Source organism: Leucopleurus acutus (genome assembly GCF_964270905.1).
Source record: "Leucopleurus acutus genome assembly, chromosome: 2".
NCBI lineage: Eukaryota > Metazoa > Chordata > Mammalia > Artiodactyla > Delphinidae > Leucopleurus > Leucopleurus acutus.
In genome coordinates, this window is record NC_139143.1 from 145,934,617 (window position 1) to 145,953,762 (window position 19,146).

The 19,146-nt window shown below is 42.8% G+C and overlaps 1 protein-coding gene across 2 annotated transcripts in view; it reads left to right on the top strand.

The window, feature by feature from the left end:
- The first annotated feature begins 527 nt into the window (after nt 1-527).
- PLPP3 (phospholipid phosphatase 3) overlaps nt 528-19,146 on the top strand; it is an 82,992-nt gene continuing 64,373 nt past the window's right edge. For both annotated transcript variants that reach the window (XM_082832426.1, XM_082832427.1), the window contains exon 1: nt 528-1,562. In XM_082832426.1, coding sequence (XP_082688552.1) covers nt 1,424-1,562 — 139 coding nt within the window. In that variant the 5' untranslated portion in view covers nt 528-1,423. The remainder of the gene's footprint in view (nt 1,563-19,146) is intronic.

Sequence of the window (19,146 nt, forward strand, 5' to 3'; positions counted from 1 at the left end):
AAAAAGAGACATCTGGAAGAAATGCCTATTTATTGTACTGTGTGCCCAGTTTTCTGCTAGGCACTACAGAAGATAGAAGGAAAGGCCCTTGCCTTGGAAATGATTATAGTCTACCTGGAAGAAAAATTAATTCACATAAAATAATTAATTTAAAAGCACATGACAACCTCTAAGGCAAAGCATTAGATTGCCCCCAAAACTACCCCCCATAGTTGTACAAGCAGGCTGGGGGCCAGCTGAACTAGCAGGGGGTTGTAGGGCTTGGGACTCGTGCACCCTGGAAACAGGAATAAAAGTCATAGTTAACACCTATATACCTGGCACTGTTCTAGGCGTTACATGGGTTAGGTATTTAAGTCTTCACAATTACTCTATTTAGGAGAAACAGTTATTATCTCCAGTTTACATATGAGGAAACCAAGGCACAGAGCCACGGCCAAGGTTCCAGTCCACAGGGTCTAGTCGTGCAGTCCTTTTCCTGTTCGTATCCTCAGAACCTACCCCAGTACCCGGTGCTGGGTGTTAAGATCTTTAAAAAAATTTTTTTTTTCTTTGAGTATTTTCGGGATAATATGATTCAAATCAAAATAAAGACTTGAAAGCCCCAAATGTGTCAGGGAGGAGAAATGCTTTTGAGCTGCACAGCCTGAACTTTTACCTGACCCAAGGCCGGCAAGAAAAAGTTTCTTTTTATTCTTTTATTTATTTATTTATTTTTCCTTTTGTGACAATTTAGTGTTTCTGAACGCTAGGGGCTCCCGGATTCTCTGGTTTGAGAGTAACTTTTCCTTTTAGGATTTTTTTTTTTGGAAAGGGGTGGGGGAAAATGTGGCCTTAATTATCCTACGTCTTCGGCTGCTTAAGGAAGGGGCTGTGCTTTCGGAATCTCTTCTGAGCCAAGTAAGGAGGTCCCTCTCTCTTTTTAAAGGACCTCTTGAAATAAAACTGCCGAAAACAAATCCAGGCGATCACAACGGCAGCTGCGGCGGCAGCAGCAGCAGCAGCAGGAGGAGGAGGAAAGTTAGAGTTGCGGCAGCGCTTCGGCGTGGCTGGGCTCCGCGCAGCTGGGCTCCGCGCAGCTCCCATTCATTAAGCAACCAGCCGCGGAGGAGGGTGGTCGAGGGCCCGCGCTGCCCGCTCGCTGCTTTGCACACAGAAACGGGAGCCCCGCGCGTCCGGGGCAGCGCGGCGCTGCAGAAGTTTCTGCTCGGGAGTTGTCTCTCTCCCCTCTGGACTTTCGAACGATTCGGGATTGAGGCAGGAAAAGCAGAGGAGCCCCAGGGGAGCAGAAAGCACCACCGCCTGCCGTTGGAAGCGGGCAGCGGGGCCGCACTCTCCCGCCGCGCCCCGAGCAGCCTCGGCCGGGAGGCGACCCGGGCGTCTGGGTGTGTGACTGCTGTCGCGGGGCGTCTTGACCAGCGCCATGCAAAACTACAAGTACGACAAGGCGATCGTCGCGGAGAGCAAGAACGGCGGCAGCCCGGCGCTCAACAACAACCCGAGGAAGGGCGGCAGCAAGCGGGTGCTGCTCATCTGCCTGGACCTCTTCTGCCTCTTCATGGGTGAGCCCAGCCCCGTTGTCCCTCCGGCCCTCGGCGCCCGGCGCGCGTCCCAGCCCGACCGGGGCTGCGCGCCGGGCCGCGTCTCCCGGCTGCGCCGCGCAGTCCGCCCCGGGGGCCGCCCGCAGGCTTCTCGCGGAGCCTTCGCGCCGCTCCCGGCCCCCGGGTCCCCGCCCTCCCCGTTCCCGCCGCCTCCCCGGCCTGTAAAGGAGTGTTGGGAGCGCTGTAGGCTTTCGCGGGCCACTTGGACACCGGATCCTAAAAGCCGACCTCCGCTTGGAAGCCCGGCCAGAATCCCACGAAAGGCGTGGGCCCGGCCTGTTAGGATAGGGGAAATCGGTGGAACCAGGACCCGGAGCCGGCGTAGAGTTGGTTGCCCTCCATCCAAGTAAGATGGATCTCCTGGAGCGCTGGGCTCCAGCCTGTAGAACGCTGCCTTCCCCCGGCCGAATGTAAACATCCAGCCCTTCCGCCGGGGCTGCCTGGGCCTTTTCTCATGCCGCTATCCTGAACGCCCCCCGGGGGTTGGGAGGGTGCTCTCGAGGGGCGTGATGCTGGGTACCGATCCAGCAGTCACTTTTTAGGCGCCTACTGTGTGCCAGGGAGTACTGCCTCTCCCTGACTCGGTGCAACACGGGCGAGGAGGTCCATTTCACCGATGAGGCAACTGAGGCACTGGGAAAGCTAGCCACGGTTCATGCATCGGGACCACAATTAATTGTATTCCCAGAAAGCTGAGGCTGTAGCCCGCTTCTGTTTTCCAAACTAGTTGGAAGCACAGCTGGAAGAGCAGGAGTAAATGGAACGGAGTGGGAGGGAAAGGAGGATTTATGAACTCGCCCCCGGGGCAGGGGGTGGCTATTGGCAAGAATCTACAGGAGTTCCAAGATTGAAGTAAGTGTAGATTTTTTTTTTTAAGCGAATCATGGTGTTATGGGAAGCGTGCAGGACTTGTCATCAGGACACCACCACTCTGCCACTTGCCGGGGGTGCCACCTAACTGCCTCTCTGGCCTCAGTTTCCTCATCAGTTGAGTGAGTGGCTTGAGCTAGATCCTCTCTAAGGCCCCTTCCTGCATTAAGAACTCGGATTTGGTCCAGGAGCTGTTCTGCCAACTCTGCTAACTGAAGAAACATCTGTGTTCCCTGTTCCCCTTAAAATAGAACTCCTGCACGGAAGCTCAAGTCCCTTTGAAATGGAGTTGTCCATGCAGAGTGTGCAAACCAGAGACTTCTTGGGCTGGAGTCCAATGACCCTGTGTTCATGGCTCTGTAGCAGGATCCTTACTGAGGTCCATCTGTCCTTGGCTTGACTGTCCATAGTAAATTCTGAGAGTCAAAGAAAGAAAGGACTCTTGGAGCTTAAATATAAGAATGGCCCCCTTTAGATATGCAGAGACAGCTGAAGGTCAAATTGTGCTCTACGGAAGGGAAGAAAGGTGACTGTAGTTCAGGTGGCAAATCCCATTCCCACCTCCTCGTATCAATTCAGCATTAAGATGTTATGTAAAGGAATTGTCACTGGGGGGCCTACCTTCCTGAAGGCCACTGGCTTATTATGCACAGTGCAGAGATGAGTACTTAAAAGTCCCCTTGCCCAGCTATTGAATGTTTAAGAGACCTTCCCTGGTCCTGGGGGAGTACCAGGAACACAAACACATTGAAGCTGTTTGCTGTAAACTTGTCTGGGGCTTCCCAGTGTTCACTGATGTGTTTTGTTCCCTGGTGGTAGGGTGAATTCTTTCTAGACTGTCTGTTCCCTGTACCCTCCTACCTCCTACTTGGTGATTAGGAAAGCAGAGCTAGAACACACTTGACAGCCTTCGGACAGTTTTATTGTACTCCCCTCCTCTTTCCACTCTTCTGATTTCAGAAGGCAGTCCCACGAGATGGTGTATCTTATCAAAGGAAAAAGTGTGAAGGAATTTGCAAAAAGACACACCTATCAGCTATAGTTTAGCGGGGGACACAGAAATCCCAAGATACTGTTGTACATTGAAGGTGTTAAGTAAGGTGTGTGTTTGCACATTACAGCTCTTCATCTGCCCCAACTCTCCCTGTGTCCCCTTCAAAGCTAATATTCTATACCTAGCTGTGTGTTAAGTTTACTCACTATTGGCCTCTTTGAGCAAATGATTTTTGTTTACTGAAAAAAAAAAAAGTTAATAAGATACCAGGACCATGTATTTTACCATAAGGAGCACATAGCTATCCGTTTTAAGGTATGTGCCTTGCCATTAACATAATGTCAACCAAGTCATTTTCAATGTGTCTCCCCCATGCATAGGCCAAATTACAATATCACTAATTTAATGCCTCTCGACCACCCTTAATAGGAAACACTGTAAGGTAAACATTTACTTGAGAAATTTATGCAGGAGAACTCTATTTGGCTTCTAAAAGAAAATTATTAACACAACATGTGATTTTAATATTCCACACATCACAGTCCTAAAAAATTGTTTCTACTTGGTTCACTTTCTGCCTGGGACTGTCAGTATGATTTAATTTTTATATAGTGTATTGATCATATGGTCTGGATTACAAGGCCCTAATATATGAAAAAGGGAGACATTTTTCTGTTTATTCTCTCACAGGAATATATACCAAGCTTCCTCTCCTTGTGTCTGGAAAAAATAAAAGCTGATGTGCAATATACGTGTTATGTAAGTGGAAATATGCAAGCAGTTTAACTTGTTTCACATACCTTTTGGAACGTTAAATTCTTGGTGAAAAAACAGAAGCCCACTCTCCTTTGAGGACCAAAGGAATCTGTTGTCAGAGAATCACCAACGGAGGTTTATGTCTCAGAAAATAGCATCTTTGCCGATTATTGCTTTTATAAACACAGTTATGAATCTTTGCATAGTAGTTTTTCTGAAATCGATTTTGTTTTCCTTTCAGTTGCATAAACGTATGGCCTTCTGTTTTTTTATGCACTCCTTCTGCTCTACCAGGTTACAAGAGAGCAGCAGACGATATTCCCAGGCAAGGAGGAATGAGCATCTACTGTCTTTCTAAGCCCTGTTAGCCTCTTTTTCAGATGAATGAGCTTATGTCCTTTTCACTTCAACTCTGATGAAGAGATTATCTCCATTTTATAGATGAGAAAACTGAGGTACACACTGAAGTCAATTTGAGTTGATCTCTAATCCTCAGTGAGCATGACTGGAGTCCATCCCCCTTTTCTTCCCTCATCTGAAGAACCCTGAAACTCAGATCATTAGAAAATTCTAAAGCTCGGTTTGCAGAAAGTCCTGCCTCTTCACATTTTCCAGTTAGTCATTTGCACCAAAGCAGATGGATAAAGGTGGTTCAACTCTTCTGGTCAGTGATACGGTCTTGTCTCCCCAAGGTATCGTTTTGATTTGGGGTCGTTCTAACACTAAGTAATTCCCAAATTTTGAGGACGCCTTTTTACCCCATGAGACAGTGGTTCCAAAGAAAGCACAAATGGCAGTGCACGGCTGTAGCACAAATGCAGAGATTTGGTAAATCCATGTGGAGCTTCTCTGCTCTGTCCCCTGTCTCTTCCTTGTCCCCCTCCCCAGATATCTACTGAGTGCCTCCTTCCAACCCATGCAGAGTCAACCCTGCTGACTCTTCCAGGATGGTTGAAAACCTTTATTGTCTGGATTGGCTAGTTTCTTTTGTTTTTCTTTTTTTTTTTTTCTCCTTAGCTCTTCCATCCCTTTCTCTTATACTTGAGATATACCATAGGGTTATAGCTGCCTTTGTGGGAGACTGTTAAAGCCAGAGTTGGTGGCCTTTTCCACTTTTAGCCCTTTTGACTTCCTGTCAATTTGAGATTCTTTCTTTCCCCCTTCCTGTGCAGTTGTTTGGGCTGGCAAGCCCTGTTCATAGCATGATGCTAATGATACCATAGTTGAGGGCTTCTTCCCCGTGTAGGCAGTCATGTTTATGGAGACACCCTGCCCTAGGTGTCATGTCAACCTGGTACACATTATTTGAGGAGTGATAATTTGGGGGATGCCTACTGTGTCAGTACTTCGCCAACTCAGCTAATAAGGAGACCCATCTGGTATGACATGCAGATTTCTCAGGCTCCTTCCCAGGAGATTCAAATTCACTAGGCTCTGGACCAGGGCCTAGGATTCTGTGTTTTATAAAAGCTTCTGGTGATTCTTATCAGGCCAATTTGAGAATCACTGTGTTGTTTAATAGCTAATGTCTTAAAGGGCAGTTGGTTTATGTAGAGGGATCGCATGTTCTGGCACGTTTTGAATTGTTAGGTTGTCTGTACTTTTCTTTCTGTTTGTGGCCAGTACACCTGTCTTTTCCAATAAAGATATTCAAGATACCTAGAGATTATCATACTAAGTGAAGTCAGACAGAGAAAGACAAATATCATATCAAATATCAAAGACAGATATCACATATCTCTCATAGGTGAAGTCTAATTTTAAAAAATGATATAAATGAACTTATTTACAAAACAGAAACAGGCTTGCCGCTATGGAAAACAAACTTATGGTTACCAAAGGGGAAACGTGGAGGGGAGGGATAAATCAGGAGCTTGGGGTAACCGTACACACACTACTGTATATAAGATAGATAACCAACAAGGACATACTGTATAGCATAGGGAACTCAACTCAATATTCTGTGATAACCTATATGAGAAAAGAATATAAAAAAGAATGAATATAGGTATATGTGTAACCGAATCACTTTACACCTGAAACTAACACAACATTGTAAATCAACTATACTCCAATTAAAAAAAAATATTTAGATTGTTAGAATCCTTTCCAAAGGAAAAATTACCTCTGGGTGCTGGCCTGAAGGTCTGATTTTTAGTGCAAGGACTTGCTGGTGTCTCCTAACTGCTAAGAGACTGGGATTTTTATTTATTTGTAAACTGAGTTCTCTGTAGTGTTGTAGGCCGAGTGACCACTTTGGATAAATGAAGTGTTAACTCTATAAATATTTTCTTTTGAGATATTGAAGTTTGTATATGAGTAAACAGTGAAAGGAATGAATGAGGGTTCTAAAGAGACCCTTTAAAAGGTCAAAGTTAGCTTGGCAAAGTATTGTAGCAACAACACAAGCTTCGGATTCACCCAGGTCTGGGTTTGAATCCTGACATAAAGTCATCTACACATGTGACATGGGCAAAAATTATTTAACCTTTCAGGCCTCAGTTTCCTCATCTGTAAAATACAAAAGCAAACCTGTGACCCTCGTATATGGTGAGGCTCAGATGAGATCACAAATCTGAAAGCACTTCGAAGAGGTAAAAAGCACTAAGTCGTTATCGGGTATTAGGTAGCTATTATTATTCACAGTAATAGTAGCATTTTCCTTTCCTTCCCGGTGTCCTTACTCCTCGATGGTTCTATGAATTTGATATTTTGGCAGCAAAGTTGCCTGAAATATATTAGGGGAAACAGTGGTGAAGAGAATCCCAAGAAAAAACCAGACAGAGGGAACACAAATGTTTTCTATCAGCCAGAGAAAAGCAGTGGCAGGTTTGGGAAAAGTCACAGTGCAGGAACCTCAAGAGTCTTTGGTGGTTACCTTCTTCCCCTCTGGAAGGGACATGGCTATATCATCTTAAGGGAGAGACAGATACACCTTTGTCGGGGAGGGAATTTGGACAAATGGCCTATTTTAGTGTCAACTCTTATATGTGTCTTTTGAAAGCCCAGAGGAAGAAAAAATAACTAAAAAGAGCAACATGATTGAAAATAATCAAAATGCTTGTCATCCAGGGCGCTGTCCATATCTCTTGAGGAAGGGAATCACTGTGGTAGTGAACATATTTATTGTTCAGGTCAACCATGTAATATAGATAGTAGATTCCTTTTAGAGGGGAGGAAACTGCAGTTCAGAGAGGTTAAGTAACTTGCACAACGGTGCCCAGCTAATAAGTAGTCACTAAATTTTCCAGAACTCTCGTCGGCTTACCTTGCTGCCCACTTTTCAATGCAGTTAATGCAGTGAAGACTCCCTCTTTTCTATTCCATTCCATTTCATTTATTTCCATTTTTTTGAGTCCAAATATGTACAAATATGTTCTGCAGGGCCCAATAGAAATAGTTGCAGAACAGCTTGGAGTGTGCTGACTGAGCCTCTCGGTGGACGTAATAAAGAAAATTCCATCGGAGCAATTCTTTAGTGCCTAGATTCATGGATGCTTTAGAATTTGAAAGTACCTTGGGGATTTCATTATCAACAATACCAAGTCATTTTTTATCTCAGTCAGAAAAATAGCCCTCTTTCAACAGGGGACAGGTGGGAGGTCCAAGGGGGAAGCACAGGCTTTGGAGACAGATAGGTGGGAGTTTGCTTAGGGTTATTAGCTGTACGTGGTTAGGCAAGTTGTGACTGTCTCTGAGGCCTCGGTTTTCTCATTTGTAAAATGGGATAATATGTGTTGTGAAGTTGTGAGGCGATGCCTGGTATAGTGTGTGGCGCTGTGCACTCACCAGCTGCTGTTGTCATTGTCACCACGTCCTAGTCAGTGCCCTTGATTCACGTAGGAAGACTTGGATGCTTGGACTGGTTAGTAATTGTCTGGTGATAGCGAAAGGGCAGGACCTAGAACCAAGGTCTTGCCTTTATACCATTTTGCTTTTCTGGTGCGTACGTGTCAGTTCGAAACTTGATTATCATTTATGAGGTAGTTCTCCAGAGAGCCCTATTCTCATTTTTCTCTTTCCTGGGTCAATTAAAAGAGGAACAAGACAAACAGGTTTAACTTTTAACCCAAATCAGAGGATGATAGTTTAGTGAGGGCAGAGACACATGGGGCAAATTTGAAGGACTAGGCAGTTTTTTTGATAGATCACTTTTCTTCCACTGGCCCTTGTTCTAGAAGGTGCTTATTACCAAAGATCACTGCTGACTGATTTGAACTTGAACAGGCACCATCTTTTTCAAATGACGTGTCCCAGGAGAGAAGAAAGAGAAGCCCACGTTTTCGAAGTGTTTGTTTTTGACTGAGGAGGAAACTGAGTCTCAGATGAAATAATTTTCTCAAGGTCATGCATGAGTTGGTGGTCCCAACATTCAAAAGAAGGCTAGGTCAGTTTCTGAAACATCCTTGTGAAACTATTCTTCCTTTAGGTCCAAGTTAAATTATAAATTATGATCTGCATCAGAATTCCCAAATTTAAACCAAACCAAACCAAACAACACACATAAGATCCAGTTGGCACCTTATGAAAGGAACTTGATGATTTCTGTGTGCTTTGAGAGTATACACTGCAATCAGAGTATTGGTGGGAAGTGTGTTTTTGAGGTTTGTCACAAATTAACAAAATTATATGCTTAGAGAGTTTTGCAGAGAAATGCAAATCAGTGTAAGCGCCTTGTCATAATAAGCAGTATGCTTTTGTTCCTGTTTATGTATCCCTAAAGCACATAATACACATGATTATATTGACACGAAGGAAGCTCTTCTCACTGATGGTTTCTTTATATCTGGCCCCCAAATTAGCATCAATCAGTATAATTTCTAGAGAGCCTATTTAATTAAGTCTATGTTTGTACCTGTCTTTCAGGTATGTCTTGTCTTCTGCAGTTGTTTCTTGAGCATCTACTATGTGCAACACCCCTTAGTCCCTTCTTCCCCTGGGCTGGGGTTGGTGGGTGGGGTTCCTTGTGCTTTATGATTTCCCACGTTGGGAAAGGGTAACAGACTTTTGTGTAATTTTACACACTTAGTGCTGCTGATTTGGGCATGGTAAGGGAGGGGCTATGGCTGCACAGTGAAAAGCAATGAGTTTGCCTGAGGGCTTGGAGCTGGGTCTTGTTAGAGAAATAATAGCCTTCATTACATGGAGTGGGAAAGGGTATTGCAGCAGAGGGAGCAGCGGATGCTGAGACTTAGAAACAAGAACGTTTTGGGGAAGGGTGGGTGGTTGGAGGCTGGAGTGTAAGTGCTGTGTATTTGCATTGAGTTGGTGGGGAAAGAGAATGTTGGGGATGAGGCTGGAGAGATAGTTAGGAGCCAGATTAAAAAGGGGAGCTATAAATGGCAGGCCGCTAAGGGACTTGAACTTTAATTTGGAGGACCAGCGAATGAGGTTGTATTTTCGTTTTCATTTTTCTTTTCATTATGGAAAATTTCATACAGAAACCAAACACAGTATATACCTAGGAGTGGAATTGCTGGGTCATACGGTAACTCCATGTTTAATTTTCTAAGGACCTGCCAAACTGTTTTTCCATAGCAGCTGCACCATTTTAGAAGTACCGTAAGGTTAGTTAAAATGTGTAAGGAAAAAAAAAATTACCAAAGTTTTACAGGCAATGTTTGACATTAACATATTCATGTGCAGTTTTTAAGAGGGGATTAATTTAATCTGATTTGTGTTTGAGGGGAGGGAAATTGGAGGCCAAGGAGGGAAATCATTTGGGAGGCAGATTAGAAATGAACCTGAGGTACAGGGGACAGAGAGGAGAAGGATGGGTGACAAGGAGATTAAAGGAGATTGGGGGGGTGAGGGGGATGGTGGTGGGGGGGTGGTTCCTGATCTCCTGGTTGGGAGCCTCTGAACCATGGTGATGCCTCTCTCTCCACGAACACTTTAAAGGCAGTGTTCGTAGAGACCTATGAAGCCTGTATTATAGGATTAGTAAATGCTTCTTTATGTTCATAGCCTTATTAGAAAGATGAGGCTATAAGTTTTTTATATACATAATTTATTTAATTAATATATATTTTGCTCTGGAATTTTTAAATTTCTCAAAGCCCCTTAAAATAAATGGGCCATTGGTAATCCTCTTGGTTTAGAGAAACGGTTTTCCTTGAGTTATAATGGTATTTTTAAAACAGTTTTGCTGAGATCTAATTTATGTACCGTAACATTGATTCACTTAAAGTGTTCAATGCACTGGCTTTTAGTATATTCAGAGTTGAGCAACCATCACCACAATCAATTTTAGAACATTTTTATCACTGCAGCAACAAAACAACTGTACCATTAACTGTCACTCCACATTTACCCTCCTCCTCCCCCATCCCATGGCAACCACTGATCCACTTTCTGTTTCTTTGCCTTTGACTCAGCATAATATTTTCAAGGTTCATCCGTATCGTAGCATGTATGTTCAGCACGTGTGTTCAGCAGGTATTAGTACTTCATCTACTTTTTTTTTTAACATCTTTATTGGAGTATAATTGCTTTACAATGGTGTGTTAGTTTCTGCTGTATAACAAAGTGAATCAGCTATACGTATACATATGTCCCCATATCCCCTCCCTCTTGCGTCTCCCTCGCACCCTCCCTATCCCACCCCTCTAGGTGGCCACAAAGCACCGAGCTGATCTCCCTGCGCTATTGGACATAGATTTTCAATTCTCATGGTTATATTTACCTAGGAGTGGAAATGCGGGACGATATGGTTCCTGTGCTTGACTTTTTGAGGAACTGCCAAACTATTTTCCATAGTGCCTACACCATTTTGGAAGTATCTTAAGATTAATTAAAATATGTATGGAAAAAATACAAAAGGTTTACCGAAGACCTTTGGAATTAACATATTCATGAAACCACTCTAGTGCCGCTTTGTTTGTCAGAGAATATTTCACAAAGAAACAGAGTTTTCAGTCAGTTTAGCAGTGTCAGTGGGTTTACGATGAGTGGGCAGAGAACAATAAAGCTGCCTGAGGAATAGATGCTGGGTGGTCAGCTAGAGCCCCTCACCCGCTGAGTAACGTACTTCCACAAACCAGGGTGTGTGACAAGCAGATTCCTGCTTCAGCAAAATGAAAAGCAGCCTTAGATCTTCAGAGTGCCCTGAAAACAATTAAAAGTACAAACATTAAAAATCTCTATTCCTTGGATTAGCTTTACAATATTTTTAAGACCATGAAATAGAACTGTAGTTCCTGATAAGGTTGATTTTTTTTTTTTTTCCCATCCCCTTTCCCCCCTGGAGATGTGGCTGTTATACATGATTATCATCTCAAAAACTAAAATTACTGTGCATCTTTTAGATTCATGTGCTGGATGCTGGGTGATATTAAAGGGTATAAGACACAAACACAGATCTTTAGAAACTGGTTGGAGTGTCAAGCTGAAAATTACAGTGAAGATGAAGCTATAAGTGCGTGAAAAATTAAACCACATAGAATACAAGAAGGTGAGGAAAAGGCCCTCAACCTTTATTATTAGGAGTTCTGGTTGATATCTCACTTAATCTTTCCAATAACAAAATAAGGTAGATGTCAATAACCGGTTTTGCAACTCAGAGAGGGTAAATGATTTGCTCAAGTTCACACAGCTAATATGTGTTAGGCCTGGGATTTGGACTCAAGCAAGCCTGACTAAATGATGACAATTGCTAACAAGTATTGCAAGTATGTACCTCTCACTGGGCAAAGCAGTATGCATGCGTTCTCTTATTTAATTCTCCCAATGAGCCTATGAAGTCTTCATTACTATTATCTCCATTGACAGAACTGAGGTTCAGAGATGTTAAAAAATAATTCACCAGAAGTTACACAGCAGGTGAGTTTGAGTTGGGGTCAGACCTGAAAAGTCTGTCTCATGAGGCCATTTTTTTTTTTAACATCTTTATTGGAGTATAATTGCTTTACAATGTTGTGTTAGTTTCTGCTGTATAACAAAGTGAATCAGTTATATGTATGCATATATCCCCATATCCCCTCCCTCTTGCTTTGAGGCCTGAAGCCCAAGTTTTCCCCACTATTCCCTGCCAGCTTTCACATCAGCAACGCGTGATGAATTGTCCAAAATGAGTTGGACTCATGATTCTCACCCTGGGTTCTCTGGACCTGCCAAGGTCTGTTAGGGCAATCACAGGGCATCTCGTGCTCTTTTTAGGACTTCAAAAATACCTAACATGTCCTGTACGTTTTTCAATGATTAACTTGCCTAGACTAACTGAGAACAGCAGCCTCTGCCTGGACTGGTCACAGCACTGGCGTTCTGTGCTTGTGATCTGAATGTGGAATGACACTGGCAGATCACTCTGGTCTCGCTGGTTATTTCCACTCATCAGGGGATGTGATTGACACTTCCCATGCTTTGATTAACAGAAGTGGAGAAATGATTTAAATATAGTTTACCTGGTAAATAAAGACATCTTATAGATGTCACAGAGGGTCGAGAAGGAACTGCAAGGCATCTTTGATGGTGAAAAGGTTGGACGTTCTAGAATGGACAAGCAGCTCTGGATTTAGGGCAGAGGAAGCCCGCTGGATCCTGGGAAGGCTTCTTAAAGGAAGGAGAGACTTGAACAAGGCCTTTGTCACTCATATCAGGGAGCAGGAATGGGTCTCTGTTAGTGACCCTGTTTGTCCCGTGGGCTCTGTCTGCTGTCTTGGTGGTTTGGTGTAACCGTTGGGTCACACTGAGAAATTGTGAGCTTCTCTGGTTAGTGGCTGTGGATGCGGCATCTTCATTAAATGCAGTAAATAGAACTTCCCCCAGTAGCCTCTTCCCCACAAATGACCCACATTGTTGTAAAGTTAGCAACCACTGACAGGAAGTGGCAGGAGTGCTTCCAGCCACACAGTGGATTTCATTAGACACTGGCCCAAAGTAGCTGTTTTGGTCATTTTGGCTTTCGTAGGCTTCTAGGGAGGAACGGCCTAATACATTCTTTCTCATCCTTGCATGTGTCCTGCTGTCATCTTCGCCTTAGTGGATATTTTGATTAAATGCCTAGTGTCTTCTTTTGAAGCAGCCACATGTTTCGCAATCAAAGGGAGGAACTTCCGGCAGGCTGAGATTTAAGACTATTTCCAAAGGTGTCACCAACTTACAGTAGTCCTCCCTTATCTGCTGTTGCCCTTTCCATGTTCTCAGTTACCCTCAGTCCAAAAATATTAAATGGAAAATTCCAGAAATAAACAATTCATAAGTTTTAACTTGCATGCCGTCTGAGTAGCGTGATCAAATCTCTCGCTAGGATCCCCAACTGGTGACATGGTCAGCTACTGACATCCAACCATCCACGTTGTTATGACTTGATGATCCAGGATCACCCGATGCATATGGTCCTTCTTCTGACGTATCATCAGAAGGTCAGTAGTAGCCTAACGCTGTGTCACAATACCTACGTCATTACTTCACTTTATCTCATCATGTAGGCATTTTATCATCTTGCATCATCACAAGAAGAAGGGAGACTACAGTACAAGCAGATATTTTGAGAGAGAGACAACATTCACATAACTTTTATTACAGTATATTATCGTAATTCTATTTTATTAGTCATTGTTGTTAATCTCTTCCTGTGCCTAATTTAAATTAAACTTTATCATAACGATGTATGTACAGGAAAATTCATGGTACATACAGGGTTCGGTACCCACAGTTTCAGGCATCCACTGGAGCTCTTGTAAGTATCTCCTGAAAATAAGGTGAGGGGCTATTATACTTGAATCTTTTGTATAGCAGTTTTCTCATTTAAATCTGTCTGGAGAGAGTGGCTCCAATGCCCTGGCAGGAGGGATGATGGGTCCCACTCACTCTAGTAAACCTTTGCTTTGGACGGTCTATACTGTAGGCATTGTGTGAATGTAGAATTCTCTGGGGCTGGCTGGGAAATTAAAGTATACTTCTTGAGTCAGAGTATTCAAAATACAGGGCTTTCAATCCCAGGGGAAAATAAGCCCTCTTGATTTTAGGGTTTAATTTTCCGAAGGCCACTGATGGAGTTGAAGAGCCTTTAATTATAATTTTGCTTTAAATTGGATATTTGTGGTTGTGTTGACCTCAGCTGTGAAATCCAAACATTTATTATTAATTAATAATCCCTTTCATTGAACAGTTCTACCAAATGATAGCATATGCATCTGAGAATTTGAATGTAAATATTCTTCTTGCCTCAATTCATTTTTCTCATTCTAGCTCTTTCTTCAGCTCCCCAGCCCTGAAAAGCCCGCAAAACAAAACACTCAAACCACCCTACCCAGGATATCATTCTCCAAGTGTCAACAGGAAAAAGTCTGGGAAAGGAACAGTTTTGAACCCTTGCACTATAGTCAGGCACATTCACGCATCTCATCAAAGCCTACAACAGTGGAGGGGAGATATCGCTGTAACTGATTTTACAGATGTGGCAGTTGCCCTTGGGAAAGGTCGAGGAACTTGCTGGGGATCCTGCATCTGGAAAATGGTGGAATGCCTGGGACAAGAACCAGCCAGCACCTATGTCTCCTCTTTCCTCCCACAGTGAAGACTCGCATTGAAATTTGCACTGACTGCTATTTTCAATAATAAGCATATGAAGCGAGCAAGCCAGCCAGAAAATTTTAAAATGAAATGACTAGACCTTGTAAAGTGTTCAAGTGTGATTTGGGGGTTAAAGCCTTTTGCCCCTTTAGTATTGCCTGTTTCTTTGTAAATTCCTAGAGGATAGATATTAGACTCAAAACGTCTGGGCTGGAAGGGGGAAGGGCATGAACTTTGCTGTACATCCCTGGCAGGCAATCATGCAAGGGGTTTGTTAACTGGCTTGAATTTCACAACAACCTATGGAGGAGGAGGGGGTTAGAGTTCATTTCAGTTTCCTCAGAACCTGGTCGGCTCTGCCTGTCTCAACTCTTTTTGGTGGGTGGCGTAACACATTGTATTAATAATTCAGCTACTTCATCACTCGCAGAGACTGTTTACTAAGATTCCAGGGGAACTGCTTTGCTAGAATCTATTTGGAGCTGGTAGCTGGGACCATGCATCCACTTTGATTGAAAATATGCTCACAGAGCATCCCAACTCCAATTCTGTAGAGCCTGAGAAGAAAAGGGCAGAAAACCGTGGCAGGGGACTACTTTGCCGATTTCGTACAGAAATGGAATGACTGGGGGATAGCGACTTCGGATTTGTATTGTTAATTCTTCCTATGGGTTTTCTCCAAAGGAGTTAAAAGGGCAGGGAAATGCAACAATTTGAGTGAAGCAGCCTACACTTGGGTTAGAGGCTCTGTGTATTTCCCAGGCTATTGCAGGACTCCTATTCAGCTGGGATTTGAATGGGAGTGTGATTTGCATGAGGGCAAGTGTATAAAGTAGGTCTTTTTTTCCCTTTCCTCAAAGAAGTTTTGTGGCATTTCTTTTTCTGACAGAGTTGGCATGAAGCTTTGACAAACACAGACCGATGGAAAAGTTAAACAGGCCTGAGAGCAAGCGCATTTTGTCCAGATCCTTCACACTTAGAATGCAGAGCAGCTGGCAGGAGGCAGCTTAGATCACAGGAGTCACGGCAAGCGCTGTTCCTCCACTGTGGACTGGTGATGAATGGGAAATGCTCACAGAAGCAAGGGGAAAATGGATGATTGCCTATTTATCATTCTCTGTGGTCGGGGAAACTACAGATGAGAACAGTCCTGGGACTCAGCTGTCCATCTTATCTGTCCTTCGGTATTTATTGAGATAAATACAAAGAGATAACAAAGAAATACTAGAGGCAGATCCTGCCCTCAAAGTGTAGGAGAGAAGATGAGAAGATGGACACACATTCATTCCTGGAGAAAACATGGCCAGGTGTCTTGAGCTGATCATTAAATGAAATTTTAAAAAGTCTTAGAAAGTTTAAGAGGCAGCTCCACACTGATCCTGGGCTGTGTTCCCAACTTTGCTGTATTAGCTGGGTGATCCCTGGCATATCACTGCCACTTCAGGAATGGTAAAATGGAGATGATGATTCATTCCCTGCCTGCCTCATGGAGCTATTGAGACCAAGGGTATGGTATCACATATATATATAGGAAAATGCTTTGAAACTGTGAAGTCATATTTGTACTATATATATATATATATATATATATATATAGAGAGAGAGAGAGAGAGAGAGAGAGAGAGAGAGAGTGTCTTCTGAATCTGCTCTCCTCCATTCTCCCTATTTCTATCCCACTTTAAGTGCATGCTGTCATACACCTAGATCTGAAAACATTCCTTTACAGATCTTATTTTTAGGGGGATAGTGTGCCCCCGTATATTATTTATGCATTAACTATACAGGAATCTTTTCTCAAAACTGTAATTCGGATCACGTAGGCCCTTCTCTTCATGATTTTTATGACCTCTCGTGGACTACAGAATAAAACTTATTAGTATATTTGAGACCCTTCAGAATCTGGCCCCAACCAACCCTTTCTGCTCCCCATTCCCTTCCCATCCCCCTCCGCTTCCCCCCTTTATGCCCTTGTCCCAGACATCTCCATTCTGTGGCTCTTCCAGGAACTTTCCCACCAAATCATTTCTCTTTGCTTGATACGTGTTACTCACCTCTTAGAATCAATTCAAGTGCCACCTCCTCTGTGAAGACTTTTCTGATTTGCTCTGGGCAGAGTTAGCCCCTCTCTGGGCTATCATAGCACTTTGTATTGACCTTTCTTGTGTCAAATTTTTTGGCTTGTTTTATGGTTTTGTACAGTTCCATCTTAATAGATTATGATTCCCTTGTATATAACAGGTGCTTGAAAATTTTTATTAAAGTCAAGACATTGAAGAAAATGTCAATAAAACATTATTTTAGTAAATATAGACAAGAAGCAAAAAGAAAAATAAAATTTTTGTTGCTTATCCTACCGTAGTCCTAAGGTAGCCATGGGCACAGTATCTCTTCTTTCTATAAATGGCTGAATTATTATTAAGTATAATTATAAAGCTAAACACTGGATGCTTAAGACATACTTCCTGCCAATCAGTGTGATGGAATGGAAAAAAGCCTTCGCTTTCTAGAGTTTATAACAGCCCATAATAAAGTATTAACTAACCTGAGAGATGGGGAGTATGTAGCTAATTAAAGGCAGCTAGATATTTTAAGTTCGATTTTGCATTTCATGCAGTGTTTTGAACTTGGTCAACAGACTGAATTTGTACTAACCATAATAGCTTCCATTAAAAAAAAAAAATTGAACTTACCCTAAAAGCCAGGGCTGTATTTTAGGATGAGTGGTTTTTCTCATCCTAGTCGTGCCTTAAGGAGAGGCTCTGAATGAGGAGAGCAGACGCCTCCTGTTGGGGAAAGATGCCCAAGCGAGAGTTACGAAATCTAGGTTTATGTCTTAACTTTCTTATTAACTTACTGGGTCACTTTAGCCAAGTAACTTTTCCTCTCTGTGACACTGTTGTCTCATCTGTGAAATGGGACAGTTAAGTCTTCCAGCATGGAGAATTCTCTTGTTCTTTTGTCCAACTCGGCATTTCCTCTGAAATCTCTACCTCCGTTCCTTAAAATATTTTAAAGTTCACATTGAAGGAGGAAGGGAAGGATTTTCTCCTTTCAAATCTTTTCTGTTTGATCATATTGCTGTACTTTTTCTTAATTCTGTCCCTTCAAAAGTATTTGGTTCATAGCTTTTACCATTGGAAAAACTTAAAAACAATCCCCTTGTATACTAGGACACTGCACATTTGTGTGTTTACCTTTTTAGGTATTAATCTGGGTTAATCCTGCTTTTCATAATTTTGAGAGGGCTGAGATTGTAGTACCAAAATGTCTGATTCAGAAGAGAAAGGAACTAACAGTACGGAGCACCTAATGTGTTTTATTCGATCCCTGTGATATCCTTGTGGAATGGGTGGATTACTCCAATTTTATAAATGATAAAACTGAGGCATGAAGAGGTTAGTTACTAGGAATTAACCCCAGATCTGTGTATCTTATTTCAAAACTCAGGCTTCAAGACCATTTAATCAATCTTCCCACTTTCACCCACAACTGGGGCCGTCCCTCTAAACCATCTTTTCTTGGTTAGTGTCAAGCCTCTGCTTAATAACTTCAGTGATGGTAAATTTTATAGCAGTTCTAATTGTTCAGAATATTATGTTAATGTAAAATCTACCTTTCTATATATTTAACCGAGCATTGGCTATGTTTGGTACTCTGCTGGTAAGTTGTTATTAACATTAATAATCATATCAATCAGTTTCATAATTAAAAGCTCCTGAATAAGTGGTGGTGATACGTCACTTCAGGCAATATTCGTTGAGCACCTTTCATGTACCAAGTACTGTGCTTGCTGTTGGGGTCTAATGATGAATTGGATGTAGTTCTTCTAGGGTCTTCTGGAGGAGACACTGGTCAGATGCAGCTCTAGAAATACAACACAGACACGGTACAGAGGTAACAGGATCGAACTGGGGGGCCTGAGGACAGTCTCGTCACAGTCGTTTGGATGGGCAACTCAGGAGAATGCTCTTAGGCACCATTGTCAAAGAAGGCATTGCGCTGAAGACCTTTCTTGAGCAGAGTGGTTCCCGTGCCTCAGCTCTAACCATTGGTACAATGACCACCCTTTAGAATAACCTTAGAATGCAGGAGTGGAGGGGCCTAAGCATCAGTCGTTTTCCCCTGCCCGCTCCCATTGAATAGATGGGAAAACTAGGCTCAGAGAAGCTCAGTCTCTTAGAAAATGAGTAAAATCCAGAGCAACTAAAACCCTTACCTTGTGCAGGTTCAAGTTTAAATCCAACATATGCCATATTTTAAAGCATCCCTTTATGCCGTGGATTTGGTTATTATGCAAATCAGATAATGACCCCATGTGTCATAAAGCCTTTTAAACCTTCACATAACATCCCAAAGCACAGCAATATACTCTTACAGTAAAAAAATATTCCCAAAATATGATTATGTTAA